We start from the raw sequence: 25924 nt of genomic DNA, 5'->3' as shown, positions 1-25924 counted from the left end.
ATTCAGATAGGTAATTTAGAGAAAATATGAGGAAATATTATTTGCATAATAATTTGGAACACAGTGTAAGCTAATTTGAACAGATGCCAAACAAAAAACATATTGTAAAACTCTAAGGTTGCACCATGAATTACTAAGAATGATTACTCATTTTCTATGTCAGTAATACTATTTCAATGTTGTACAGTAATCATTATTTGTAATTCATGGTGCAACTTTAAAGTTTTACAATATGTGTTTTGGTTGGCACCTGTTCACACTAGTTTAGATCTGGTGTTTTTTTCTCTGGGTGCATTTTATAGTTTGAAAAATACAGTCAATATATTAGAATAAAAAATATATACAGTGTAAGGTTCTACTCACTCTGCTGCGAGTTGAGGTAAGTACAGAAAGTGCTTTTCATAAAAATGTCCGTCAGGTTTATTTGCTCCATAAACCTGCTTAAGTTTAAGCAAACAAAAGATGGCCTTCAGTGGCACAAAATGGAAACAAACAGTTCAATTAGCACAGCGGGTCCTTCCGCTCAGGTCAGTGTTTTAACAAAACACACACTGGAAGCCTCCATGCCTCCAGTCACAAACCCTGTGCCAAACAACAGCCTCCAATATATAGGCTGTAACCACACCCAGAGGGGAGTTATGTGGGTAGCCATTCCCGCCCATCTCTTATAGCTACCCCCAACCCGAACCCAGGTGCACTAAATGCCTCTTAGTGCTTATGTGCACTAAAGAAATACCATATTTTTCAGACTATAAGACGCAATTTTCCCCAAAATTTTTGAGGAAAATGGGAGGTGCATCTTATAGGATGGATGCACTTACCAGGAGACACATCCCAGGCTGATGCGCGGCAGTTTTGCAGATGATCGGTGGTGCGGGAGCTCCACCAATGTTTGTGGAAATCCCGGAGCCCCCACACGTCCATCCCTGGCTGGTGAGCGCACTTTTGTAGATGCTCAGGGGTGTGGGGGCTCCACCGACACTTTGTGAAAGGCCGGAGCCCCCGCACTTCCATTACTGTAATGAGTTGGTCTCCATGAAAATGGCTGCCGGAGGCTGCGCATGCGCAGAATGAGATCTCGGGAGACAAGGTACACCAGCCTGGTCAAAGGAAACTGCACCAAATATATCATACAACAACAAAATCCTACATATGAGGTAAATGTGAGCTAGCAAGAAGCGATCCAACCGAATAAATTAAAATAACTTTTATTTGAATATATTATTAAAAGTAGACAATAAAAAAGCAGAAATGCCGTAAAGGGGCGCCAAGCGAAACGGGAGGGAATGATTGATATGCAATGTAAAGGGTGTTAAATAATAGTACAATAACTCCCTTTAGTTACACTGGGTGCGGAAATTAATCATACCCTTTCAAATTTTTCACTCTGTTTCATTGCAGCCATTTGCTAAATTCAGAAAAGTTTTTTTTCTCAATAATGTACACTCTGTACCCCATCTTGACTGAAAAAACAGAAATGTAGAAATTTTTGCAAATTTATTAAAAAAAAAGAAGGTTCACCTTCCAAGACAATGACCCTAAGCACACAGCTAAAATAACAGAGGACTGGCCCAGCCAGAGCTCTGACCTAAACCCAATTGAGCATCTCTGGAGAGACCTGAAAATGGCTGTCCACCAACGTTCACCATCCAATCTCACTATCAAGGAAGTAAAAGCATTCAGGTAAAATATATGGCAGTAAAGCAGGAAGATATCAAAGTATACTATACACTGTGTTCCAAATTATTATGCACAAAGAGTTTAGGAGTGATAAGGTTAGAATTTTTTTGTTTGTCATTTAAACTCATTGATGGTGATGTGTGTCAGGGCTCTTTATATCACTGAAAGCAATTGCAGATACCTGTGCAAATTAGTTTGGCATGGGTGTCCAAATAAAGGCAAGACTACTTAAGAAGGCTGTTCCACATTATTAAGCAGCCTACATTTTTTGCCAAAATGGGAAAGAAAAAGGATGAGTCGGCTGCTGAGAAGCAACAAATTGTGGAGTATTTAGGTCAAGGCATGATTACAATCAACATTGCCAAGACACTTCATCGTGATCATCGCACAATCAAGAAGTATGTAGCTGATTCCCAGCACACACGTGTGCGTGCTGATAAGGAAAAATTGAGGACTCTTTCCAACAAGCAATTGCGTAAGGTTAAAAGAGCAGCTGCAAAAATGCCTTGTCATAGTAGCAGACAAGTTTTTGAAGCTGCTGGTGCCTCCAACGTCCCCAGAACAACAAGATGCAGGGTCCTTCAGAGGTTTGCAGCTGTGCGTAAGCCATCCTGTCGACCACCTCTATCCACTGCAACAAGCAGAAACGGCTCCAGTGGGCCAAACGATACATGAAGACTGACTTCCAAACTGTTTTGTTCATCGATGAGTGCCGTGCAACGCTCGATGGTCCAGATGGATGGAGTGGAGGATGGACACCCCATGAAAACACAGCGAAGGCGCCAACAAGGAGGAGGTGGAGTAATGTTTTGGGCTGGAATCATGGGGAGAGAGATTGTTGGCCCCTTTATGATCCCTGAAGGGGTAAAGATGAACTCCATAATCTATGTGGAGTTTCTAAAACAACACTTCCTGCCATGGTTCAAGAGGAAGAACCGTGCTTTCCGCAGCAAGATCATTTTTATGCATGATAATGCACCGTCTCATGCTGCAAAAAACACATCTGCATCTCTGGCTGCTATGGGCATAAAAGAGGACAAACTTATGGTGTGGCCACCATCTTCCCCTGACCTCAACCCCATTGGGAGCCTCTGGAGAATCATCAAAAGGAGTGTCTATGATGGCGGGACTATTGTAAAACAATGGTTAGACAAAGAGCGCAATAGGGTCTTATCCACGTTACACAGAGGAGAATATACACCAAATTTGCTCACCTGGTTAGGATGAGATTAGAGCATGTAGATAGCGGCTGCTGCAGATCCACAGGTCTTCACCGACCAGAGAAAATAATGTCTTCAAAGGGAGATTTGTAGTTAAAATTCTGCGCTGCCGCTAAGATGAATTTCAGGAGAGTATAGTTGATTCACAGTGGTTTTATTCAATGCATTTCAGGGGTCTCATGCCCCCTTCATCAGGAAATATGATGGCGGGAGGCAGTTCACATCTAAGCAACAGCTCTGGGAGGGTATTCTGTCCACATGCAAAACAATTTAAGCAGAAATCATCCAAAAACTGACAAATTTAATGGACGAGAGAGTTCAGAAGCTTCTTTCGAACAAGGGGTCCTATGTGAAAATGTAACATCACCTAGAATAACATTTTCACTTGAAAACTGTTTGATTTCATTTTGTAATAAGCTGATAATGCTTATAACTTCACAATTGGCCATTTTTTTGTTCAAAATTAAAAAAAAAAGGTTAAACTCTGCTGTGCATAATAATTTGGAACATGCATTTTGAGTGTTTATTTTTTTTTTAAAAAGATACTGTTTTCATAGGCAGTTTGTTCCAAAACATTGCAATTATACTAGAATAGTAGATGACTGGAAAATAACAATGACTGCAATTCAGATAGTTAATTTAGAGAAAATATGAGGAAATATTATTTGCATAATAATTTGGAACACAGTGTATATCTCCTAATGTTCTAGGCAAAAAAATGGCTGAACTAAAGGTAAATGCTTGTAATAGTCCAAATAATGAAGAGCCGCCAGCCGGTAGGCTAAATGTCCAAAGGAGGCATAAAGTTTTACCTGTTATAATGTGAAACTGTCTCGGAGGATGTGCTCAGCGTCCCCTCACCCTGATGTGCGTTTTGCCACTAGCTTCTTCCGGGAGGGGTTAGGGGGGGGGGGGTGTCAGTGAGAGGTGCAGCCGTGTATTAAAAAGGAGTGCCTTCCAATCAGCGCTTGCTGGGGCAATGAGGGGAGACTGTTGACCTTATCTGCGCATGATGCGTCCGCCCGCCTCTTGATGACATACTTCCTGGCAACGCTCAGTGGCACGCAAGCTTGTCAGCCTGCGTGTCATTGAGTGAGCGTCCCGGGAAGTGTCAGAGGCTGGGAAAGTAGTGCATGCACTCAGGCAGCGGAGGCTCCGTACATGAAATAAGAGGAAGCAAATTGGGATTGATGGATGAATGGCTTAAATGAATATGTCTAATAAAGTGATAGTATGTGGAAGTAAAAATGCCTAAAAGGAATAGTGTACTAGAAAAAAATGTACAATACATATGCCCTACAAGGAATAAGGTAAAAAGGAAGGGAGGAACTCGGGAGTGATGTGTATAAAGGGCCATGATGAATGACTAAAATAAACAGATGAATGATTTAAATAAATATATGTAATAAAGAGACAGTGCATAAGAGTAAGAGGTGCCTAGAAGAGGTAGTGTGCTAGAAAGAATTGACAAACGTAATTCCAATGAACTTAATGTGAAACTCACCTTTAATCCGACAGGAGTCTGGAATTCCTGGATGTGTGGACTGAGGCTTTGGAGGACGGAATTCTGCATACTGACGTATTTAGGAAATCCACAGAGACTAAAGGTACCGTCACACTCAGCAACTTTGCAAAGAGAACGACAACAATCCGTGACGTTGCAGCATCCTGGATAGCGATCTCGTTGTGTTTGACACGCAGCAGCGATCTGGATCCCGCTGTGCCATTGCTGGTCGGAGCTAGAAGTCCAGAACTTTATTTCGTCACCAGGTCGGCGTGTATCGTCATGTTTGACATCAAAAGCAACAACGCCAGCATCGAGCATAGGGGGCATCGCAGCGTCTCCTTCTAGCCAGTCGGTACACTCTGGCTGTTTGACATGGAGCTAACAACCAGCGAGAACGAGAAGTGAGTCGCCGTTACGTCACAGGGTCGCTCCTGCATCGTTCTGGAGTTGCTGTGTTTGACGTCTCTACAGCGACCTAAACAGCGACGCTCCAGCGATCTAGTTTAGGTCGGCTCGTTGTCTATATCGCCGCAGCGTCGCTGAGTGTGACGGTACCTTAATTTGTACCTTATGGCAGACTCGGCCCATCCCAGGACTACTATCCATGGCTTCCCCATTGGCCAGTTTCTTAGGGCCAAGAAAATTTGCTCACATGCAAAAAGCCTTTGAAAAACAGTGCACAAACTTGAAATAAAGATTTGAAGACAGAGGATATAGCCGCAGAATGATTAGAAGAGGATACCGAAGGGCTGTCAATACATCCAGAAAGGGACTATTATATTGGACAGCCAAAAAAGAGACCAAGGAGGATAAAAAACAGCTACTCTTTATTTCCACGTAAAATGGTCAATGGCATAATCTTATCAAAATCCTCAAAAAACATTGGAATGTTCTGCTTACAGACCCGATCCTTAAGTAATTCTTACCTCCCTCTCTTCAATGTGTAGCCAATACTCACTGGAAACCTCAGTAGTAGTAGAAAATCTTCAGCAACAAATGCCATCAGTGTGTATTACAACAATAAGGTAAAGGTTTTGAAACAGCTCACTGGTTTTACCCATTATGAGATTTTTTTTGTGTGGCATTCTGGTGAGAATTTCATAACAATAGCACCTTTAGAAATATAGTTACTTAGAAAATTGGTGACGTGTTTAATACTTATCTCACCCGCTGTACAACAAAGTGAAATATTGACTGCACATTGAATATTGCCATTTGGATTAAAGATATTAGTAACTGCATATATTTTTAATTCTAATACTGTATTTTCACACTATAAAACAAACCTAACCATAAGATGCATCCAAGGTTAAGACAGCAGAAAAAAGGAAACATTTTTTTTACTACTAATTAATGGGGTTGTCCACTACTAGGACAACCCCATCTTAAACCAAATGTTTTGCCCTGATAAGATAATAAAGCCTATACTCACCTTGCTCTCACTGAGCTGTGATGCGATGTTGTGATACATGACATCGGGGTCAAATCAGCGCTGGCGTCACTGTCTCCGCCTTTGGACAAACTGAACATGAAGAGGAAGTCTGAGCTACAGATGATTCCGGCTTCCTCTTCATGTTCAGCTTGTCTGAAGGCAGAGACAGTGATGCCAGCGCTGATTGGGCACAGGCGTCACATGTCAAAACATCACATCACAGCCCCGGGGAGAGCAAGTGCCGACACCGAGGGATCAACGCCGGCACTGGAGGTGAGTATAGGCTTTATTACTTTATCGGGGTATAACATTTGGTTTAAGAAAGGGTTGTCCTACTTGTGGACAACCCCTTTACATCTTCCCGGATGGTATAATGTGGAGGAGTGAATATTACAAATTTGAATGCACTATGGTAGAATATGGAAATAATAAAACTATTGTTAGTGTTTCTCTGCACCGTGTGTTTTGTTCACATACAGCTTCACAGCACAAACATTAATGAACACTTTACCTTTACAGCACACATGTACACACAACACTGCTGCATGGACTAAGCACACACTCAGCTCTGCTACATATGCACATTTATATACACACACAGCTCTGTAACATATGTACATTTACATACACACAGCTCTGCTACATGCGCACATTTTTATAAACACACATTGCCACTACATATGCACATTTACATACAGTGGGGGAAGTATTTGATCCCTTGCTAATTTTGTAAGTTTGCTCATAGATAAAGATATGAACAGTCTATAATTTTAAGGGTAGGTTAATTAACATTGAGAGATAGAATATCAAAAATAAAATCCAGAAAATCACATTATATAAATTATATAAATGTATTTGCATTTTGCAGTGAGAAATAAGTATTTGATCCCCTACCAACCATTAAGAGCTCTGAATCCTACAGACCAGTTAGACTCTCTTAATCAACTTGTTACCTGCATTAAAGACAGCTGTCTTACATAGTCACCTTTATAAAAGACTCCTGTCCACAGACTCAATTAATCAGTCAGACTCTAAGTCTACAAAATGGACAAGACCAAAGAGCTTTATAAGGATATCAGGGACAAGATCATAGACCTGTACAAATCTGGAATGGGCTACAAAACCATAAGTAAGAAGCTGGGTGAGAAGGAGACAACTGTTGGTTCAATAGTAAGAAAATTGAAGAAACAGAAAATGACTGTCAATCGACATCGATCTGGGCCACCATGCAAAATCTCATTTCGTGGGGTATCCTTGATCATGAGGAAGGTAAGAGGTCAGCCTAAAACTACACGGGGAGAACTTGTTAATGATCTCAAGACAGCTGGTTCCACAGTCACCAAGAAAACCATTGGTAACACATTACGCTGTAAAGGTTTAAAATCCTGCAGTGCCCGCAAGGTCCCCCTGCTCAAGAAAGCACATGTGCATGCCCATCTGAAGTTTGCCAATGAACACCTGGATGATTCTATGAATGATTGGGAGTAGGTGCTGTGGTCAGATGAGACAAAAATTGAGGTCTTTGGCATTAACTCAACTCGCTATGTTTGGAGGAAGAGAAATGCTTTCTCTGACCCAAAGAACACCGTCCCCACTTTCAAGCATGGAGGTGGAAACATTATGTTTTGGGGGTGTTTCTGTGCTGACGGCACAGGACTACTTCACCGCATCAATAGGAGAATGGATGGAGCCATGTACCCTAAAATCCTGAGTGACAACCCCTTTCCCTCTGCCAGGACATTAAAAATGGGTTGTGGCTGGACCCAATAGAAAATCTTTGGAAGGAGCTGAAACTCAATGTTGCTCAATTATAGACCCGAAACCTGAAAGATCTGGAGAAGATCTGTATGGAGAAGTGGGCCACAATCCCTGCTGCAGGTGTGCAAACTTGGTAAAAAACTAGTCTGACCTTTCTAATTGCTAAAAGGTTTTTGTACCAAATATTAAGTTCCATTTTTCTATTGTTTCAAATACTTATTTAATGCAAAAAAATGCTAATTACCTTATTTTTCGGATTATAAGACGTTCCGGATCATAAGACGCACCCCAAATTTTGAGGAAAAAAAATAGGATTTTTCTTTTTAATTAAATGGTGCTTCTTATAATCCATGCATCTTATTGCTTACTGGGGGTGGTGGCTGCGGTGAAGTGGGGTCCCAGGTTCACTGCTGGAGGAAGGAGTGAGGTGTTGCTGCAGGCCGCAGGCTGGGATGAGGGGTGTTCCAATGTGTGGCACGCTGCTGCTGCTGCTTCCCAGTGACAAACACTGTTACATTACAGCTTTTTTCAACACCTGCCAAAAACTTATCTACAGTGTTACATGTTCCAATAAAAACTTTTACTCATCTCACAAAAACCATGTCCCCACTCAGGTCCATCATCTGTCAATGGAAAAACAATGGTTTACACATTATTAGTGGATCAAAGGCTCTTGAAAAGCAACATGGCTTCCATAAACGAATCTATCAATATCCACCTTCCCAAAGTGAAAACTTCCCCCTCGCTTCTGAGCCTTGCAGTATGCCCAAACCACATTTAGCATCCATGTATTTGACATTACTATAGTGAGAAGGACCCACCTAATTTACGGTGCATGTCTCCTGGAGCACAACCTGGGCACTTGTGTTGGGCACTTTATGTGTGTGGAGTCACTTTATGGGGATTTCTACTGCTCTGGTTTTCTGCCATTTTGCCATATAAGAGCTTCTGCAAAGATGTACCCAACCTTCTCTAGGACCAGCTCCTGCACCGACTGCTTCTTTTACCAAGCACCACATTATTCATTCTGCAGGTTGCGCTGGTAATGGAGATGTCGGTGACAGAAGCTGTGGGAGGCCAACCCTCTATCCGGTCACTAAGATTAGGGTTGCTGGGACCAGTAGTATCATCCAGTCCGGCAGTCTGGGTGTGTATGCTTTCCAGCTGAAGTAATCTGCTCCCTGCTTCAGCCAATTGGAAAGCACCACACCCTACTAAAGCTCAAATTATATTGCCAGAAGCTGCCAGATACAGCCTTGCTCTCCTCTGGTTCAGTCCTCTGTGCTCAGCTCCCTGCTTATAAATTTGTTGCCTGTTTTAACCCTGGCCCATTTACTGAATATTCTTGTGTCTTCTGATTTTGTATTTTGTTTGCCCTCCTGGTTCTACTCCAACTACCTGACTATTATTGCCATCCCACAGAACAGCAGGTAACAACGTAGCCCAAGTCTAGGAATCCCTGTGTAAGTCCAGATCCATGTGGATGGGTTAAAGGGTGATTAGCAAGGCAATCCCTTGGATCTGAAAATAGAGTAGATAGTGCCAAGACTGTTCATGGTAGCTATCTTTTGAGCTGCCAGGTGACCACGAACTATAATCCCAATACATTCTGTCTACAAATTATTACAGCAATATCTGCATTCAAATAGCTAAATGTTGATCCTTCCCTTCTTAACCCTGCCATGTGCCTAGACAGTAGTGCACAACCATATACAGGATATTGTCGGATTCAATAGAAGTTGGGAAATAATTTGTAAGGTCCATCTGTTTCCTATTATCCTTTGAGAATAATTCCAAAGTTAGCACCACATAAAGTGACACACGTCAGATTTGAAAAAATGGGGCCTAATTAGAAAAACAAAACTGGCTGCGGAAAGTAGTTAAATCAGAGTATTTTGGGCCCAAACTACTAGAGTGACAAACTGTGAGTACAAACAATAACATCTACTGAACTGATCAAACGCAACATTCTTCATAAGTCAAAAATAAGTAACTAGTGGTGAATCCTCTATGGAATAATTAGAGTATGTGGCTCGGCGGCTCTTGGCAATCTAAACTATCGTAAAGGCCAATATTTTCTGTCAGATGAGTTTCAAGAAGAAATATTAGACATTCAAAGAGAACTTTTTATAATAGTGCAAAGTTGAGGTGTCTTAAATTTAGCTTAGAGATATACTGTATCATGGCACATGTATAATGTTTTTATGTAGTTTATCCCAATCCTGTTTGAAGTTAGTTGGTTTTAAAAGAAATCGAAAAGTCAGGATAAAGGGAAACTCTGCTGTTATTGAACAGAAATTTACAATTAGCCCTCACTGCACTTTTAAAGTTGTCGATCATAAAAGCGATGTTTGGCCAGAAAGACTGGACCTGTGTCCCAACTCTGATATCGGGTGTACCAGGAACAGGGGATGGCCTAGCTCGCCCTGCTCCTCGGATTACTTATGATGAAGACGCCCGGGACCACCTACCTTGCCTTAACTCTTGATTCCAACCTCTGTCTGTACCTTTCCCCACCCAGAGAAGAGGGGAGCAGTTGTGCACCGCAAGACACCAACCTAACTTAACAAGGTAATATGAACAGGGGTAATGGAAAATACCAAAGATACAAATATACACACACATATAGCAAAGATATGCACCTGAGAGTGGAGGATAGGGTTAAATCAAAGTAGGAAAAGAAAGGGAATTATCACACACACAAAACGTAGCAACAGTCACAGATAAATCCACCAACCGCCTACTCAAATAAGCACCAAGAACCTCCAAGCCATAAAGCAAAAGCTACCTCTGACGATGTGTGTGAGTCACATCCCAGATTTTATAAGAGATGGGAGTGGCTAACAATCCTCAGCTGAGAGTCTTAGCTCCCAACAGAGCAAATTAACCCCTGCACTGCCCAAAGAAATTTACACCGTTTATTATATAGGTAAAGTGCTTCTATTCAGTGCAGGAGTAGGAGGAACCAGACGCTGCAGTCTTCTGGCTCTTCTCTGTCATGGTAAACCTGTGACAGACGGGACCTGGTCTTGTAGGGACCATATGAGCACAGAAGATATCTCACAATAAGATATCAGGGTTCTAGGAAGCCAACAGCATCATTACCTTCCACTTTCTCATACAGGCCCATCATAATATTTTTCTTCATGTGATTTTCTAACTGGGATGATTTAGTGAATCCTGCTTTGAGCAGTGGGTTGGACCAGATGACCCAGAAGGTCCCTTCCAACTCTACCATTCTATGATTCTATGAACTTGTGAGCACATTTTACATATGCTGTCATTTGGCTTTGTAGTATACAGACAGGGCTGTCATCAGGTCATTACTGCCCTTACAGGTGTATGGCGCCCGATAAGCAGAGGAGGACTGTACCAGGCCCCCTCTCTTCCGCTCACAGGGCCCCAGCAGCAGGATATCTGCTGGTTCAGTAACCGAACGTTCACGTGACATGACTACCAAACGCCAGTGCATCTGCGCCTCAGATGAATCGGGGAGAGGACAACACTGGACCTCAGCCAGGTATTTTTTTTGTAAATCAGCACTATGGAAGCAGAATGGAGAAACATAGGACAGGATGGAGAAACATGAGGGCAGAATGGAGAGATATGGGGGCAGGATGGAGACATGGGGCAATGTGGAGAGACATAGGGACAGTGTGTAGAGACTTGGGGGTAGTGTGGAGAGTCATGAGGGCAGTGTGGAGAGTCATGGGAGCAGAATGGAGAGACATGGGGGCAGTATGAGAGAATGCACGGGGCCAGGAATGAGACATGTGAGGTCCAGAATGGAGTACATATTGCAGCAGTATGGGGTACTTTATGACTGTAGGGGCCTAATGCCATCAGTGTGTATTACAACAATAAGGTAAAGGTTTTGAAACAGCTCACTGGTTTTACCCATTATGAGATTTTTTTGTGTGGCATTCTGGTGAGAATTTCATAACAATAGCACCTTTAGAAATATAGTTACTTAGAAAATTGGTGACGTGTTTAATACTTATTTCACCCGCTGTACAACAAAGTGAAATATTGACTGCACATTGAATATTGCCATTTGGATTAAAGATATTAGTAACTGCATATATTTTTAATTCTAATACTGTATTTTCACACTATAAAACAAACCTAACCATAAGATGCATCCAAGGTTAAGACAGCAGAAAAAAGGAAACATTTTTTTTACTACTAATTAATGGGGTTGTCCACTACTAGGACAACCCCATCTTAAACCACATGTTTTGCCCTGATAAAATAATAAAGCCTATACTCACCTTGCTCTCACTGAGCTGTGATGCGATGTTGTGATACATGACATCGGGGTCAAATCAGCGCTGGCGTCACTGTCTCCGCCTTTGGACAAACTGAACATGAAGAGGAAGTCTGAGCTACAGATGATTCCGGCTTCCTCTTCATGTTCAGCTTGTCTGAAGGCAGAGACAGTGATGCCAGCGCTGATTGGGCACAGGCGTCACATGTCAAAAACATCGCATCACAGCCCCGGGGAGAGCAAGGGCCGACACCGAGGGATCAACGCCGGCACTGGAGGTGAGTATGGGCTTTATTACTTTATCGGGGTATAACATTTGGTTTAAGAAAGGGTTGTCCTACTGGTGGATATTACAAATTTGAATGCACTATGGTAGAATATGGAAATAATAAAACTATTGTTAGTGTTTCTCTGCACCGTGTGTTTTGTTCACATACAGCTTCACAGCACAAACATTAATGAACACTTTACCTTTACAGCACACATGTACACACAACACTGCTGCATGGACTAAGCACACACTCAGCTCTGCTACATATGCACATTTATATACACACACAGCTCTGTAACATGTACATTTACATACACACAGCTCTGCTACATGCGCACATTTTTCTAAACACACATTGCCACTACATATGCAGATTTACATACAGTGGGGGAAGTATTTGATCCCTTGCTAATTTTGTAAGTTTGCTCATAGATAAAGACATGAACAGTCTATAATTTTAAGGGTAGGTTAATTAACATTGAGAGATAGAATATCAAAAATAAAATCCAGAAAATCACATTATATAAATTATATAAATGTATTTGCATTTTGCAGAAATAAGTATTTGATCCCCTACCAACCATTAAGAGCTCTGAATCCCACAGACCAGTTAGACTCTCCTAATCAACTTGTTACCTGCATTAAAGACAGCTGTCTTACATAGTCACCTTTATAAAAGACTCCTGTCCACAGACTCAATCAGTCAGACTCTAAGTCTACAAACTGGACAAGACCAAAGAGCTTTATAAGGATATTAGGGACAAGATCATAGACCTGTACAAATTGGGAATGGGCTACAAAACCATAAGTAAGAAGCTGGGTGAGAAGGAGACAACTGTTGGTGCAATAGTAAGAAAATTGAAGAAATAGAAAATGACTGTCAATCGACATCGATCTGGGCCACCATGCAAAATCTCACCTTGTGGGGTATCCTTGATCATGAGGAAGGTAAGAGGTCAGCCTAAAACTACACAGGGAGAACTTGTTAATGATCTCAAGGCAGCTGGTTCCACAGTCACCAAGAAAACCATTGGTAACACATTACGCTGTAAAGGTTTAAAATCCTGCAGTGCTCACAAGGTCCCCCTGCTCAAGAAAGCACATGTGCATGCCCATCTGAAGTTTGCCAATGAACACCTGGATGATTCTATGAATGATTGGGAGTAGGTGCCGTGGTCAGATGAGACAAAAATTGAGGTCTTTGGCATTAACTCAACTCGCTATGTTTGGAGGAAGAGAAATGCTGTCTCTGACCCAAAGAACACCGTCCCCACTGTCAAGCATGGAGGTGGAAACATTATGTTTTGGGGGTGTTTCTCTGCTAAGGGCACAGGACTACTTCACCGCATCAATAGGAGAATGGATGGAGCCATGTACCCTAAAATCCTGAGTGACAACCCCTTTCCCTTTGCCAGGACATTAAAAATGGGTTGTGGCTGGACCCAATAGAAAATCTTTGGAAGGAGCTGAAACTCAATGTTGCTCAATTATAGACCCGAAACCTGAAAGATCTGGAGAAGATCTGTATGGAGAAGTGGGCCACAATCCCTGCTGCAGGTGTGCAAACTTGGTAAAAAACTACAGTCTGACCTTTCTAATTGCTAAAAGGTTTTTGTACCAAATATTAAGTTCCATTTTTCTATTGTTTCAAATACTTATTTAATGCAAAAAAAATGCTAATTACCTTATTTTTCGGATTATAAGACGTTCCGGATTATAAGACACACCCCAAATTTTGAGGAAAAATAATAGGATTTTTCTTTTTAATAAAATGGTGCTTCTTATAATCCATGCATCTTATTGCTTACTGGGGGTGGTGGCTGCGGTGAAGTGGGGTCCCAGGTTCGCTGCTGGAGGAAGGAGTGAGGTGTTGCTGCAGGCCGCAGGCTGGGATGAGGGGTGTTCCAATGTGTGGCGCGCCGCTGCTGCTTCCCAGTAACAAACACTGTTACATTACAGCTTTTTTCAACACCTGCCTAAAACTTATCTACAGTGATACATGTTCCAATAAAAACTTTTACTCATCTCACAAAAACCAAGTCCCCACTCAGGTCCATCATCTGTCAATGGAAAAACAATGGTTTACACATTATTAGTGGATCAAAGGCTCTTGAAAAGCAACATGGCTTCCATAAACGAATCTATCAATATCCACCTTCCCAAAGTGAAAACTTCCCCCTCGCTTCTGAGCCTTGCAGTATGCCCAAACCACATTTAGCATCCATGTATTTGACATTACTATAGTGAGAAGGACCCACCTAATTTACGGTGCGTGTCTCCTGGAGCACAACCTGGGCACTTGTGTTGGGCACTTTATGTGTGTGGAGTCACTTTATGGGGATTTCTACTGCTCTGGTTTTCTGCCATTTTGCCATATTAGGGCTTCTGCAAAGATGTGCCCAACCTTCTCTAGGACCAGCTCCTGCACCGACTGCTTCTTTTACCAAGCACCGCATTATTCATTCTGCAGGTTGCTCTGGTAATAGAGATGTCAGTGCCAGAAGCTGTGGGAGGCCAACCCTCTATCCGGTCACTAAGATTAGGGTTGCTGGGGCCAGTAGTATCATCCAGTCCGGCAGTCTGGGTGTGTATGCTTTCCAGCTGAAGTAATCTGCTCCCTGCTTCAGCAAATTGGAAAGCAAAACACCCTACTAAAGCTCAAATCATATTGCCAGAAGCTGCCAGATACAGCCTTGCTCTCCTCTGGTTCAGTCCTCTGTGCTCAGCTCCCTGCTTATAAATTTGTTGCCTGTTTTAACCCTGGCCCATTTACTGAATACTCTTGTGTCTTCTGATTTTGTATTTTGTTTGCCCTCCTGGTTCTACTCCAACTACCTGATTATTCTTGCCATACCACAGAACAGCAGGTAACAACGTAGCCCAAGCCTAGGGATCCCTGTGTAAGTCCAGATCCATGTGGATGGGTTAAAGGGTGACTAGTAAGGCAATCCCTTGGATCTGAAAATAGAGTAGATAGTGCCAAGACTGTTCATGGTAGCTATCTTTTGAGCTGCCAGGTGACCACGAACTATAATCCCAATACATTCTGTCTACAAATTATTACAGCAATATCTGCATTCAAATAGCTAAATGTTGATCCTTCCCTTCTTAACCCTGCCATGTGCCTAGACAGTAGTGGACAACCATATACAGGATATTGTCGGATTCAATAGAAGTTGGGAAATAATTTGTAAGGTCCATCTGTTTCCTATTATCCTTTGAGAATAATTCCAAAGTTAGCACCACATAAAGTGACACACGTCAGATTTGAAAAAATGGGGCCTAATTAGAAAAACAAAACTGGCTGCGGAAAGTAGTTAAATCAGAGTATTTTGGGCCCAAACTACTAGAGTGACAAACTGTGAGTACAAACAATAACATCTACTGAACTGATCAAACTCAACATTCTTCATAAGTCAAAAATAAGTAACTAGTGGTGAATCCTCAATGGAATAATTAGAGTATGTGGCTCGGCGGCTCTTGGCAATCTAAACTATCGTAAAGGCCAATATTTTCTGTCAGATGAGTTTCAAGAAGAAATATTAGACATTCAAAGAGAACTTTTTATAATAGTGCAAAGTTGAGGTGTCTTAAATTTAGCTTAGAGATATACTGTATCATGGCACATGTGTAATGTTTTTATGTAGTTTATCCCAATCCTGTTTGAAGTTAGTTGGTTTTAAAAGAAATCGAAAAGTCAGGATAAAGGGAAACTGCTGTTATTGAACAGAAATTTACACTTAGCCCTCACTGCACTTTTAAAGTTGTCGATCATAAAAGCGATGTTTGGCCAGAAAGACTGGACCTGTGTCCCAACTCTGATGTCGGGTGTACCAGGAACAGGGGATGGCCTAGCTCGCCCTGCTCCTCGGATTACTTCTGATGATGAAGACGCCCGGGACCACCTACCTTGCCTTAACTCTTGATTCCAACCTCTCTCTGTACCTTTCCCCACCCAGAGAAGAGGGGAGCAGTTGTACACCGCAAGACACCAACCTAACTTAACAAGGTAATATGAACAGGGGTAATGGAAAATACCAAAGATACAAATATACACACATATAGCAAAGATATCCACCTGAGAGTGGAGGATAGGGTTAAATCAAAGTAGGAAAAGAAAGGGAATTATCACACACACAAAACTTAGCAACAGTCACAGATAAATCCACCAACCACCTACTCAAAGAACCTCCAAGCCATAAAGCAAAAGCTACCTCTGACGATGTGTGTTAGTCACATCCCAGATTATATAAGAGATGGGAGTGGCTAACAATCCTCAGCTGAGAGTCTTAGCTCCCTGAGCTCGCAACAGAGCAAATTAACCCCTGCACTGCCCAAAGAAATTTACACCGTTTATTATATAGGTAAAGTGCTTCTATTCAGTGCAGGAGTAGGAGGAACCAGACGCTGCAGTCTTCTGGCTCTTCTCTGTCATGGTAAACCTGTGACAGACGGGACCTGGTCTTGTAGGGACCATATGAGCACAGAAGATATCTCACAATAAGATATCAGGGTTCTAGGAAGCCAACAGCATCATTACCCTCCACTTTCTCATACAGGCCCATCATATTTTTCTTCATGTGATTTTCTAACTGGGATGATTTAGTTAATCCTGCTTTGAGCAGGGGGTTGGACCAGATGACCCAGAAGGTCCCTTCCAACTCTACCATTCTATGATTCTATGAACTTGTGAGCACATTCTACATATGCTGTCATTTGGCTTTGTAGAATACAGACAGGGCTGTCATCAGGTCATTACTGCCCTTACAGGTGTATGGGGCCCGATAAGCAGAGGAGGACTGTACCAGGCCCCCTCTCTTCTGCTCACAGGGCCCCAGCAGCAGGATATCTGCTGGTTCAGTAACCGAACGTTCACATGACATGACTACCAAACGCCAGTGCATCTGCGCCTCAGATGAATCGGGGAGAGGACAACACTGGACCTCAGCCAGGTATTTTTTTTGTAAATCAGCACTATGGAAGCAGAATGGAGAAACATGGGACAGGATGGAGAAACATGAGGGCAGAATGGAGAGATATGGGGGCAGGATGGAGACATGGGGCAATGTGGAAAGATATGGGGGCAGTGTGGAGAGACATAGGGACAGTGTGTAGAGACTTGGGGGTAGTGTGGAGAGTCATGAGGGCAGTGTGGAGAGTCATGGGAGCAGAATGGAGAGACATGGGGGCAGTATGGGAGAATGCACGGGGCCAGGAATGAGACATGTGAGGTCCAGAATGGAGTACATATTGCAGCAGTATGGGGTACTTTATGACTGTAGGGGCTAATTAAGGGATATTATTACTGCTGTGATGTATTTTATTTTTGAAGATACTGTTTTCAGTGGGTAGGTCCTGTTACTGTGCAGGGCGACACTGTCGCTTTTTTTCTTAATCTGGCAAGTTTAGAAGTTGGGGAAAAATTGGGGAATGTGTTCTAGATAACTGTTATTTTCTGCAGAGACAAGTCCTAGCTGGAAGAAGTGATGGTGGTCTGTGCTGGATGAAAATAAAGGACTTCAACTAGAGACGTCACTGGTGAGTCAGTGTGTTACCTGTACACTTTCACTATATAACCTTTAGCCCGTCACCATAGGCCAGGCATTGGCCATGGGACTGCAAGACACGGCGCCGAGATGGCTTTTGTGCGCCCTGATCTGCTGTCTTCAGAGGATTTCGTACCCAGGAAAACTCTCACCTCCAGGATTAAAGGGGTCGAACTGGCGCTGCTCTTCCGAAGATGTATTTGGACTGGGGTGCCGGGACGTGAGTTCGGGAGGTGGGGTTAACCTCGGATATTCCAGAAAGTGTTTTGCTTGGGACAGACTTGTGGCAGCTACTGTCCCACTATGTGACCTGATTCTCCAGACCAAAATGTAATGTCCACCCCTGTTTGGTGTCAATTTGAATAATGTGCCTTCTGATGGGGCTCTGGGGGTGGGTAATGTACTGTTTCCCACTTCCCTCGGGGGGTAGGAAATGAATCAAGCCATCTGTGATAATGCCTCTGAGTGTGGCCAGCAGGCTAGCTGGAACAGTTTGTTCTATGAGGTTGTCAAAGAGGGGGTAGACAGCTAAGGAGCATGAAATTGAGTGTGGGGTGGTCCCAGAAGAAATAGGCTTCACAGGTAAGACCTCATTGTAGGGTTCCTCCACAACCGGGATGTCAGAGGGCTAGGTTATTCAATCTGCACAAGCAACTTGGTCGTAAGTAGAGGAGAGGCGGGCACTACCCGCGGTTGCAGGGACCGTGGCTGATATCATGCGCAGTGGTGGCGCTGAGAGCCCTCGGGAGGTCCAATGACTTCCCCACATCCCACCAAGTGGCTGCTGCATAAGATGGAAGCCAGGAGACAAGTCGCGAGGAACTGACCGAAGATGTGGCAGTCTCGTCTATTTTGGCCACGTCTAGTCAGGGATTTCAGGTGGCATTGGAGGCCGACGACAGCCTAAAAGCTTTTAAGGTGCAGTCGGTACTATTGCCCTTGTACACAGACCTCAAGTGGGTGGTCTGGGACCAAGGACGGCTGTACCGGGTAACGGTCTGGCGAGGTTCACCAGAGGTGTGGCCCAGGAATCGACAGTTGGTTGTACCCTATCTGTTCAGGGCAGAGTTGTTGCGGATTGCACATGAGCTTCTGATGGCTGGACACTTAGGGATCATCAAGGCTAGGCTAGCCCAGCATTTTTACTGGCTGAGGATGGGAGCCGATGTGGCTGCCTACTGCTGTTCGTGTGACATTTGTCAGAGGGTGGGGAAGGCGGGGCAGTGCTCCAAAGTCCAACTGGAAACTGTCCATCATTGAAGAGCCTTTCAGGAGTGGCCTCAACGGGGTTCTCATTCTTTGAGCTTCTGCACTGACGATATGTGCATGGGCCCCTAGCTCTGGTGAAAGAAGTCTGGGAAGGAGACTTAGCCATTCCTGGAGTGTCAGACATCAAGTATGTTGCGTGCTTCCGTGACAAGATGCAGGCCTTGTCGCAGCTGGTCCATGATAATATGACGTGAGCCAAGGCCAAACAGAAGGGATAGTACGACCAGAACGCTTGTGAGATGACCTACCAGGTGGTTCAAAAGGTGTGGGTACTGGTCCCTTTGCCCCAGGACCAGCTTCAGGCAGCCTGGAAGGGCCCGTATCTCGTGCACCAGCAGCTCAATGCCACAATGATCACACTGCACCACACTCAGGGAAGGCGGAAGGCCTTCCACGTGAACATGATGAAGGCCCATCATGAGCAAGAGGACTGCACCCTCCCTATATGCAACCTGCCATAAGACAGAGAGGCTCAGACTCTCCCGGATATGCTCGCCCAAGCTAAGGCAGGTTGGACCATCGAGGATGTGAAGGTTTGCAACCAGCTCTAGTCTGACCTAAAGTCCCAGCTGTGGGTGACCTTACACCCCTTTTGGGATTTGTTCAGCAACAAGCCCGGAAGGACAAAGTCAGCTATCCATTACATGGACACTGGGGATCACCCCCCAATCTGGCAGTCAGCATATATCATCCAACCATCCAGAAGCACTTGTGCCTTGATTGTAGTCCTCGTCCAAAAGAAGGACCGGACAACCTGGTTCTGCGTGGACTACAGGGGGCTCAATGCTTTTAGGGTTACAGGAGTTCCCAATGCAGTGCATCGATGACCTGCTTGACCAGTTCGCTGGGGCCAAGTACCTGACCATCATTGATCTGAGGCGAGGATATTGGCAGATCCTTCTGATGCCCTGAAAATGCTCTGCCTTTATCACCCCACTTGGACTGGACGAGTCCACAGTGATGCCATTTGGGATGAAGTGTGCCCCTGCCACTTTTCAGTGGATGGTCAACACACTGCTCAAGGGACTTGAACGGTACATGGCCGCGTACCTGGACGATATTGCAATCTTCAGTCCCACCTAAAGCATCTGGCGCAGGCGCTCGCGTGGATCCGCCGAGCAGGCTTGACCTTCAAGCTGGAGAAGTGCCAGCTGGGAATGAATGAGGTCCACTACCTGGGACACCGGGTAGGCATTGGGGCTTTAAGTCCGGAGCGTGGGAAGTTGTATGCTATCGCTTCCTAGGCCACTCCCAGGACCAAGAAACAAGTGATATCCCTCTGCGGCACCGCTGGGAACTATAGGAGGTTCGTCCCTGATTATGGTAGCCTGGTGAAGCCCCTAACGGACCTCACCAACAAGAAGATGCTCTATGCAGTCAATAGGACCAATGACTGTGAAATGGCCTTCCGAGCGCTGAAGACCACCCTTTCCAGCTTCCCGATACTACAGGCAGCCGACCTTACAAGGCCATTTGTAGTACAGACCAGCGCCAGTGACTTTAGCCTCAGTGCTGTGATCAGCCAGGTCGACACTACAGGCCATGAACACCCCATTTTGTACCTGAGCTGGAAGCTCCTGTTGAGGGAGGTGGCCAACTCCACGATGGAGGAAATCTGGCAACTGTATGAGCCCTGCAGCATCTGCAGCCATACTTGTACAGACACCAATTCACCTTGGAAACGGACCACAACCCCCTCAGCTGGAAACACACTGTATCCAGAACAAATGGGAGGTTGCTACGCTGAAGCCTTGTGCTATAGCAGTACCACGTCCCCATTCACAAGGGCTGTGCCCACGGTAATGCTGATGGGTTATCCCGCCGAGGGGAGGTTGAGGTCAGGTGCACAGGGGAACACCTGAAAGTGCTGTTTCCTAGGGCCCTCTAAAGGAGGGAGATGTGAAGAATATTGGAGACAATTCCATGTCAAGCATCTCTATCCTATTTGGCATACAATTATAAAAACCCCTTCAACACATGCTGTAGTAACATGACACCTGGCCAGCTTCAAACAAAGGGATTCACACCCCCATTAGCTAGCTGGTATGCAACCTTCTACAGGAAGACCTCCTGCAAATCCAAGCCATGCAGCATGAGTCCTTTGATCAGCCAGCTAGGAATTTGTAAAGGAATTATGGAAATACTATACGTCTTAGCTGCACATCATGTATATTTCTGAGATCCCCAGAACAAGGCAAGCCCCTGCCTGGGTCTTGAGTCATTCTAACATGCATGGGAAAGGAGATACACAGAATAGGGACTAGCAGCTAGGTAGCAAAATTGTGTTTACTCTCTATGAGTAGCAGGGGCCCGGTGGGATCTGATGGCGCCAGAACCGCTGCCTTAAGACCACCCAGAAAGGAGATATGATCTTTCCTAGGTTTTGGAAGATTTAGGGTATGTGCACAGTGCACACGTTGCAGATTTGCCTCTGGAATTTTCTGTGCGGATTCTGCATCTCTTGGCAGAAAACGCAGGTGCAAATTTGGTGCGTTTTTCTTGCGTATTTCATGCGTTTTTATCACTGCGGATTTCTATAATGGAATGGGTGCAGAAACGATGCAAATCTGCACAAAAGAAGTGACATGGTCCTTTTTTGAATCTGCTGCGTTTTCCGTGCAGATTTTTCCGCACCATTAGCACAGCATTTCTTTTGCCATTGATTTACATTGTACTGTAAATCACTTGCAGATCTGCAGTGTTTCTGCAAGGAAAAAAACTGCAGTTCTGCAGGAAAACTGCAACGTGTGCACATAGCCTTATCTTGAAACCTCCAGGGTAGAGGATTTATGTTCAGCCCAGAGGGCAGGAGTGGAGTGACCCAGAGGGTTAACTGCTTGTGTGAAGAATATCCTATTGATTTTTCTCTGGGAGGTTGCAAGGACACATCATGTGAGAAGTCACACACAGAGGGACCACTCCCTCGCAAGCCAGGACTTTCATCTAACTGGCAACTGACCATATATTCTGCTTAAATCTTTTGTCCTACCACTATTGTACTTGCATATCTGACCATTATATATATACACTCACCGGCCACTTTATTAGGTACACCATGCTAGTAACGGGTTGGACCCCCTTTTGCCTTCAGAACTGCCTCAATTCTTCGTGGCATAGATTCAACAAGGTGCTGGAAGCATTCCTCAGAGATTTTGGTCCATATTGACATGATGGCATCACACAGTTGCCGCAGATTTGTCGGCTGCACATCCCAAAGATGCTCCATACAAGGCAGGATGGATCCATGCTTTCATGTTGTTTACGCCAAATTCTGACCCTACCATCCGAATGTCGCAGCAGAAATCGAGACTCATCAGACCAAGCAACGTTTTTCCAATCTTCTACTGTCCAATTTCGATGAGCTTGTACAAATTGTAGCCTCAGTTTCCTGTTCTTAGCTGAAAGGAGTGGTACCCGGTGTGGTCTTCTGCTGCTGTAGCCCATCTGCCTGAAAGTTCGACGCACTGTGCGTTCAGAGATGCTCTTAGGCCTACCTTGGTTGTAACGGGTGGCGATTTGAGTCACTGTTGCCTTTCTATCAGCTCGAACCAGTCTGCCCATTCTCCTCTGACCTCTGGCATCAACAAGGCATTTCCGCCCACAGAACTGCCGCTCACTGGATTTTTTTTCTTTTTCGGACCATTCTCTGTAAACCCTAGAGATGGTTGTGCGTGAAAATCCCAGTAGATCAGCAGTTTCTGAAATACTCAGACCAGCCCTTCTGGCACCAACAACCATGCCACGTTCAAAGGCACTCAAATCACCTTTCTTCCCCATACTGATGCTCGGTTTGAACTGCAGGAGATTGTCTTGACCATGTCTACATGCCTAAATGCACTGAGTTGCCGCCATGTGATTGGCTGATTAGAAATTAAGTGTTAACAAGAAGTTGGACAGGTGTACCTAATAAAGTGGCCAGTGAGTGTATAACCAGTATTTATATAGTGTATTTTCTAGTGTGCCTTTAAGGCGAATAAATATATAACTTTGCCTTGGGATACTATTATTTTGATCCACAAATCCGTTTCTCAGCCTAATCTCACACGCTACTGGGGCTGGTTCCTGGCCTGATATAAACCTGTTAATGGACCAGGCATTTATTGAACGAGGAACTGAAGGCAGTCCTACCAAGCTGAAAGGTTCTGTTTCACTTGTGATAGTGAAAGGGGCCTGTCCATCTGTCAGGGTTGTGGGTGAGTGTGGTGCCACAGAAGTGACTGCATGGGCCACCTTCTCTCACTCCCTGTGCCTCCCTGGGCCCGTGAGGACAGGGAGGTGTCTGTGTAGAACTGTGCCAAGCTGACCTTACATGTCCCTAGGGGGTGCAGATCGTCACGGTCTTACAAGTGGGGAAACCTTACCACCTGATCCCGCTGACGTAATACGGACGTCAGGCAGGTGGCGAGGAATGGATCATTCACGTTCTTCACACAAGCCATGAGTATAAATAACAGTTTCTTCACTGCGATGGTAATGGAGGCATCTTCCTCTAAATCACCGATATCTATCATATATAAATACTCGACATCAAACTTTCTGAAACAGTTCCCTATAAGACTCTTAGATAAATGGACAGATGATGTGGGATAAATAAATGAAGGACAATGTAACACAATCATGGAACTCACTCCACATTTATCATTATGTGAAGCACAAAAGTTGTCACAATTGTATGTAATTTATAGAAAATATAAAACTCCCAGCTTCTTATATACAATAGGAATAAAATCAGATGACAAATGCCCAACGTGTAAAAGGGAAAATGCACATCTAATGCACATGCTCTGGGAGTGCCCGACTTTGGGTAATTATTAGAAGGTGACACTTAAATTAATCCATAAAATATACAATATTGATTTACAGATAAATCCTAAAACATGTATCCTGGGAATGATAGAGGATAAATGGATTTCGACCCAATACAAATAGGAATCTTTAGAATCTTATTCCAGGCCAGAAAGTGTATAAATATTCGATGGATTCAAAGTGTACCTCCTTCAATATGTATATATATATATATATATATATATATATATATATATATATATATATATATATAAAGAATGGCTATGAGTAAATATGAAAGAGTCTGAGGTCCATTACGTCATGTAAGCTTTGTGGCCAATCAGCACTAGTATCACTGTCCCTACGTTCAGACACATCAAATCTCATAAAGAAGTCAGAGAGTAGCTGGAGCTTTTGTTTCCTGTTGATGTTCAATACCTCCGAATGTGGTGACAGCGAAGCCAGCACTAATTAAGCGCCAGGCTCGTGTGATGTAAAAACTTCACGTGAGCCCCAGGAACGTAAGTCCCAACACCACTAGAACAATAACAGCACGGGAACTGAGTATTCTTATTTTTATTTTATTGGGCAAACAGGAAAAATGGCAAGGGGGTGTACTAGTATTGAACAACTCCTTTAAGATACAATTTTCGGTTAAAACATTTCCAACATTCTGAACATGAAAAAAGCTTCTCCCCTGTGTGATTTCTCTGAATCTTAACATTTCATTTCCAAGTAAAACATTTTCCACATTAAGAATATAAAAAAAGTATTCTCTGCTGAGTGATTGCTCTGGTACTTAACAAAATATTATTTCTGTAAAAAATATTTCAAACATTCTGAACATTAAGAATATAAATTGATAAAATAAAAAAAAGACTTTTACCCTGTGTGACTTCTCTGGTGACTAAGAAGAGATGATTTATTCACAAAACATTTTCCACATTCCGAACAAGAAACAGGCTCCTCCCCTGTGTGGGTTCCCTGTTGGCTATCATGATGGTTTTTCCAATTGAAACATTTCCCACATTCTGAACATGAAAAAGGCTTCTCCCCTGTGTGAATTCTCTGGTGCCTAACAAAATCAGATTTCTGGTTAAAACATTTCTCACATTCTGAACATGAAAAAAGCTTCTCTCCTGTGTGACTTATTTGATGCATAACAAGGTTAAAATATTTTCCACATTTTGAACAGGAAATAAGCGTCTCCCCTGTGTGAGTTTTCTCATGCCTAACAAAATTTGATTTCTGTGTAAAACATTTCCCACATTCTGAACATGAAAAAGGCTTCTCTCCAGTGTGAGTTCTGTGATGTTTGATAAGACTTGATTTCTCTGTAAAACATTTCCCACATTTTGAACATGAAAAAGGCTTCTCCCCTGTGTGAGTTCTCTGATGTGTAAGAAGAGTTGATTTATCTACAAAACATTTCCCACATTCTGAACATGAAAAAGGCTTCTCCCCAGTGTGAGTTCTGTGATGTCTCATAAGACTTGATTTCTCAGTAAAACATTTCCCACACTCTGAACATGAAAAAGGCTTCTCTCCTGTGTGAGTTCTAAGGTGCTTAATAAAATCTGATTTCTGGCTAAAACATTTCCCACATTCTGAACATGAAAAAGGCTTCTCCCCTGTGTGGATTCTCTTGTGGCCATCAAGATGTGCTTTCATATTAAAACATTTCCCACACTCTGAACATAAAAATGGTTTCTCCCCTGTGTGAATTCTCTGGTGACTAACAAGTTGTGATTTGTGGTTAAAACATTTACCACACGTGGAACAAGAAAATCTATTCTCCGCTGCATGAATTTTTTGATGTTTAAGAATAGATTTTGCGACGGGAAAACTGTTTCCACATTCTGAATGTGAAAATGGCTTCTTGGCTTTAGGAGCAGTTTGTTTTTTAATGCTTATTTTGTGACTTTGATTTTTCCCAGTAGTCGGTAATGAATCAGAAGACAGGAACTGTTTCAACAGATCAGATGACAGATCTTTCCTGTGAAGGGATGAGGGTATATGTGGAGTAATGGCATTCACTTCAATTGTATCCTGTGGGATCTCAAGATCTTCTGATTTAAAAATTGAAGATGTCAGATGTCCCTCTGATCTCCTGCCACAGTCATCTGCCAAGAATAAAACAAATTATTATTTCTGAATAAAATATTCTTGAAATATATATTTTTGAACAT

The 25924-nt window shown here is 43.4% G+C and overlaps 2 protein-coding genes across 3 annotated transcripts in view; one reads left to right on the top strand and one right to left on the bottom strand.

Annotated features, from left to right (window-relative positions):
* LOC143768210 (uncharacterized) overlaps positions 1-25924 on the top strand; it is a 422546-nt gene that overhangs the window by 119328 nt on the left and 277294 nt on the right. The gene's annotated exons all lie outside the window — the stretch shown is intronic.
* Positions 24322-25924, bottom strand: part of LOC143766353 (uncharacterized) — a 46448-nt gene continuing 44845 nt past the window's right edge. For both annotated transcript variants that reach the window (XM_077253975.1, XM_077253976.1), the window contains one exon: positions 24322-25858. In XM_077253975.1, coding sequence (XP_077110090.1) covers positions 24618-25858 — 1241 coding nt within the window. In that variant the 3' untranslated portion in view covers positions 24322-24617. The remainder of the gene's footprint in view (positions 25859-25924) is intronic.

Source organism: Ranitomeya variabilis, chromosome 4, assembly GCF_051348905.1.
Source record: "Ranitomeya variabilis isolate aRanVar5 chromosome 4, aRanVar5.hap1, whole genome shotgun sequence".
Classification (NCBI taxonomy): domain Eukaryota; kingdom Metazoa; phylum Chordata; class Amphibia; order Anura; family Dendrobatidae; genus Ranitomeya; species Ranitomeya variabilis.
This window is presented reverse-complemented; position numbering and strand designations above follow the sequence as displayed.